Source organism: Coenobita brevimanus, chromosome 24, assembly GCF_032717465.1.
Source record: "Coenobita brevimanus isolate Jiangsu-jjx chromosome 24, ASM3271746v2, whole genome shotgun sequence".
Classification (NCBI taxonomy): Eukaryota; Metazoa; Arthropoda; class Malacostraca; order Decapoda; family Coenobitidae; genus Coenobita; species Coenobita brevimanus.
In genome coordinates this window covers 1,892,143-1,897,265 of record NC_136977.1, presented here as the reverse complement: position 1 = coordinate 1,897,265, position 5,123 = coordinate 1,892,143, and the positions used below count along the sequence as shown (strand labels likewise).

General features: G+C 41.4%; 1 protein-coding gene across 1 annotated transcript in view; it reads right to left on the bottom strand.

The window, feature by feature from the left end:
- Positions 1 to 2,196: 2,196 nt before the first annotated feature.
- The window catches only part of LOC145393405 (uncharacterized), a 26,657-nt gene continuing 23,730 nt past the window's right edge, over positions 2,197 to 5,123 (bottom strand). Inside the window, exons 2-3 of the mRNA XM_080267500.1 lie at positions 4,822 to 4,955; positions 2,197 to 2,794 (exon numbers count right to left, since the gene is read on the bottom strand). Of these exons, the coding sequence (XP_080123626.1) occupies positions 2,218 to 2,794; positions 4,822 to 4,955 (711 nt within the window). The 3' untranslated portion in view covers positions 2,197 to 2,217. The remainder of the gene's footprint in view (positions 2,795 to 4,821; positions 4,956 to 5,123) is intronic.

Here is a 5,123-nt window from a genome sequence, read left to right as displayed (position 1 = left end):
ACCTTTCTGAGCTTTCCCTTTGTATAGCATGAACACTTACTGTAATAAATAAAATATGTATACCAGTGTATATTTATAATTCTGGTCAACTTCAACCCATTTTACAGAATGCAAGTACTGTGTTTATTCTAAAACACCCAAATACATTACATCTGACCACATTCACATAGGGTTGGAAGATTCAAAGCAAGGCTCTTTGATCTCATTAGGGACATGAATCAAAGGAGACAGGAACCCCCAGATAGTTTTGCCTCTACTGAAATATTTAAAAACCACCAATAAACTGAATAAACCTTCATTCCTTTTAGCTCTTGCATTTTAATATTAATGATCATACAATTTACCACAAATTCTGGCACACTCCTATTTTATATCAACCATAGACAATTTCAGTTCAGAGTATTTTAGGATTTGCCCAGGACATGTACCTATGAAATGAGTGGTATATCATGAAAAATTCATACTGGTATGCTGAACTGGGAGTTTCATTTTGTATCATACATAGAAGATACCGGTAATCCATTCCATATTCTTTTGTCTCTTTATAACATTAGCTTAAATATGACAGTATATACTAGGTTCCCCAGCTTCTTATACTTTGCACAGAGTAACTGTTTTGGTACCAGTAGCCTTATCTATCTATCTACTGCCAGATGCCTTAATCCCGTAAGGGATGGCCACAAACAAATCGCCTTCATGTCACCCTGTCCCCAGCCATTCCAATGCCCTACCCCCTGCTCACACACACCCTCTCATATACCTCTCCACTCCATCCTTCCATCTCATTCTTCGCCTGCTTCTCCCTCTCGCCCCTCTACCTCACTCACATACACTCTTCTCATTCATCTCTCACACTCCATCCTCTCCACATGGCCAAAACACCTCAATGTGTTTCTCCTAATGCTTTCTATCACATCCACATCTACACAATGCTCCTTATCCATCCATCATCCAATCCTACATTGCTCCATGAGGAGCGTAGGACTGTTTTATTATATTATGTACAGGTTGACTTTCTCTTCAATATTTGCAACATATTCAATAGATCATTCTTCACAAAAAATTAACGTACAATGATAAGAGGCAAATTCAGTATTATGCACAGATGACGATAAACACATAAAACTTCATCATCTTACGCTCTTCCCATTCTTTGGTCCCTTATCCATGACAAAACCAAGTGCTTTCAGTGTTTTATACATTCCCATTCCTTGGTCCCTCATTCTCAAGACACATAACAAATATCATAGTCAATATACGTCTGTCCCTTGGTCCCATGTTCATCATACTAAGTGATTTACACATTGCACCCCTTTTGTCTCTTGGTAAATACTTAAAGGTTGCTGGGATATTTTCAGTCAGCATTACTTATGCCTTCCCTACATCATTTTCTTCAATTTTGTTTCATTAGTTTTGCTGCTTAACCACTATCTGTTTGGTCATGCAGACCCGTTGGCCACAGGTAAGCAACTGTTTCTGTTGGGCCATCCAACAGTTACAGTACAGTGCATACACTGTGTAGGGTTCCTCTGCCCCGTTGTGGTAGATAATGCCTCACCATGCATGGACCAGGGTCCTTCTCCACAGTGAGGTTCATGGAAACACGAGGAGGTTTGGCTCCTGTGCAGATGCCACAGCTGTGCCACCCAGGGAGCACAGTGCCGTCACATGTAGACTCCTCATTAGTGCCACATGGTTCATTAGGAATATCATTAGGCAGCAAAAATATCTGCACTCCTCACATCAGCAAACCAAGACATCCCTGCAACATACAGGTATGCAATATATGGACCACCTTGTATAACCACCTGATATCACTACTTTATACATTCCTTTTTCTTGGTCCTCCACTTGTTTCACTCATTCCTACAAACCATACAAAGTGGTTCCTCTGCTCCTCAAAATGCATTACAGACCTTCAAGTAACACTTATAATTAAGTGACTATTACTTACACTGCCTGTAGATAACACGGAACAGAAGAATACAATGACATTCTCCAGTTAAGTACCAGTAAGACTAGTTCCTTCTAAGTCAATATAAAAGTCTGAATACAGTATATCACTATTAATTAATAAATAGGTGTTGATCTCACAGCATTATTCTGGACAAAGTTATTTCTCTTAAAAGTCCAGAGAATAACTTAATAACGGAAAGACTGATCAACTTGGCACGAAAGTTTGTGAAGAAGGAAAGAGCTTTGGAAGAGCATAAGCATTTAAGTTTCAGACTCTTCTAAGTGTGTGGAGTTCTGTGATGCACTGAAAGACGTTACTGTGACACACTCTGACCTTTCTCTCGTTTCACTCATCTGGTCTGATATTTTTATTCTCTCGGCATCTTCCCCTCTTCCCTCTTTTGTGTCCTCCTGATTTGGGCTTGAACTTGTGTTTGTGCCTTCATGATGCTTGTTTTCCTTATCAGCACTTTCATTTGGTTGCTGCTTACAATCAGCTTTGTCTTCTCTACTTTCCTCACTTTGTTTCTTCACCCCATCTGCACTTTCACTTATCACACCTTTCACTGTAGTTTCTTGAGTTTCTTGTTCCTTCCTTGCCCCACTCTTAATCTGGAAAACCTTTGGCAAACTGTCCACCTCTACGGGGGCAGGGGTGGAGGAGCAAGTGGTGGTGGTGATGGTGGAGGGGGTCACTTCAACAGGACTGGATGTGGAGGATGTGGCAATGGCTGTGGTGGTGATGACTGTAGCTGGGGTGGGTGATGCTGTGGTGGTGCAGGATTGTGATGATGGTGTGGCATTGATGGTGAAGATCTCACTGACAATCTCCTCATACCTAGAAAAGATGAATAGGGCTATTACTTATCTGGTATTTCAAATACAGTACTGTACCGTGCATGACACTTTATACATAAACTATCTCATCATCACCTTTTTCACCATCACCACCACCACCATCCTCATCATCATCATCCCAACACAAATTTCCACCCACGAGATGGGATATGAAGGGATGCAAAAACACAGAACGAGAGTATGAAAACCATATAGCTGTGATACTGTATTATACAGATGAGTATACACAGCCACCTAAAAGCTGCAGTTACCTCTCTCAAGATATGAGAGGGCAGTGCAAAATAATATGCTACACAACATGAAAATCAGTTTCTTCTATGCTGTCAACCTCCAGGTCAATAACCAAGGGGGACCTCTGTCATTAGCATTTTGATATTAAACTAGTGTGTTATAGAATTTCATTCAGCTTAGGGGAGATCCCTCACAGTGAAGGTATTTAAATACCCAGTATCCATTCTTGCTCCTGCAAGAAAATTCTATTCGGTTTAAGGGCTCTTGTAGTGAAGGAATACCTGAATACTATGCCTAAATTGTTTTTACTCTTACTTGATCCAAATTTTCGTCTTTTTGAAGCTCAGATCATGCAGGTCAGTGGTAGGAAAAGACAATGTTTCTGTTCTACATTCTTTCCATTGCACTTCTTCATAACTACTGCAATATTCTACTGTTAATCTCTTGTTACATTCAGTATTCAAGATGGAGAGATTGCAATTTTAGGCCCGTTTGAGTAAAGAGGGTATAGCCAGCAACATTAATGAAATGCCTAATTTCCCCTCACCAACCTCAAGCTGCCACAGTCCAATGCCCCAAAGAACTTTCGAAGGTATAATGCAATGCATAGTTGTACAAATTCATCTAGACCATGGTATGATCCCAGCTGGAGCCAAACATTTAACTGGATGCAACAATAAGATTTGATATAGATAATAATACATTTGCACTCAATGGATGTTCCCTGTTGCTGTAGTTCCCTTAACACAAGCCTGCCACACCAACAGACCGTACCTCCCTGTGCACGTCTGACCATAATTCAAATGCCTTCAACATCCATACATGTACCAATGGTGGGAGAGGGTTCGTCCTCCAGTAGAAGAAAGTGTTGTCCCCCTCAGCCTAATTACTTCGTTGTGTTACAGGGCTCAAAAAGTAAAGCTTGAATATTTCTACATTACAATACAGTAAGTTTAAAATGTACAGTACACCCAGGTCAAGCATCTGTAATAATACATACACACCCAAACATATCTAAATTCCTCAGACCAGCACCAAATTACCCACACGCTATGGATGTTTTTTTTTTTTTTTTTTTTATATATATATATAATGAAAACAGTTGATCTCACAACTCATTGCCACGGTCGCATAAAATTCAAACGAGTTGCTCTTCCAAGTCGTAGCCATGATTGCTTAAAGTTCAATGAGTTTCATGTTGTGGTTGCGTGAAATTCAATGAGCCTTATTATGAGGTTGGTACGAGTCTCTTTGTCAAACAAACTCTCCATTCTAACTAAACTTACCCAACAGCTGCGCTAATATGGGTTAAATATCGTCCAGTCACACAGAAGTGTTACTGAATGGATTCCGAGCCATACTACACTGTCCTATGCTGCCTCTGGGCCATGGTACAGGAAATATGCTACATCTGTCCATTCATCATCCATTTCTTATTTTCCCCATCAGGAGTAGAAGCCCAGGACCAGGTTACTCAATCCCGACATTTAAGGTGCGGGTGACCAGCCTCACCCACCTGAGGCACTGAGTGACAAACCCCAACCAATCCAAGAGTGTAAATTCTGAAGTGTAAATTCTTACAGGCCCATTTTGGTTGGACACCCTTAACCCACGAACTACCAGACATTAATGGGTTATATGGTTACCACCCAGCATAATAAATGGTTCCCTGGTAAAGAGAGAGAGAGAGAGAGAGAGAGAGTAGTCACCTGAGGGCAGCATTACATCAAATGAGTGGATGATGGGCACCCTCACCGTACCACCAAATATTCCTACCTGGGTGGCTTCTCCGGTATGATGGTGAAGTAGTCGGGAGGCAGACCGTCGGAGGTGATGATGGCGTCGTAGCTGGGGGGCTTGTCTTCGGGGTCCGTCCCTCCACTCCCACTGCCATTCCTCTCCTCGGCTCTCTGTGGAAAGAAGTGAGGAATGAGAGGCTGGGATCAACTGGGATGGGTGAGGGGATGTTAGTGGGGTAATCATATACCTGTAGTAGTAGTAGTAGTAATAGTTGTTGGGGGGTTATGTTTAATCAAGCAGTGACATCACATGAAGGCGTCCCTCTCCAGCATTATATA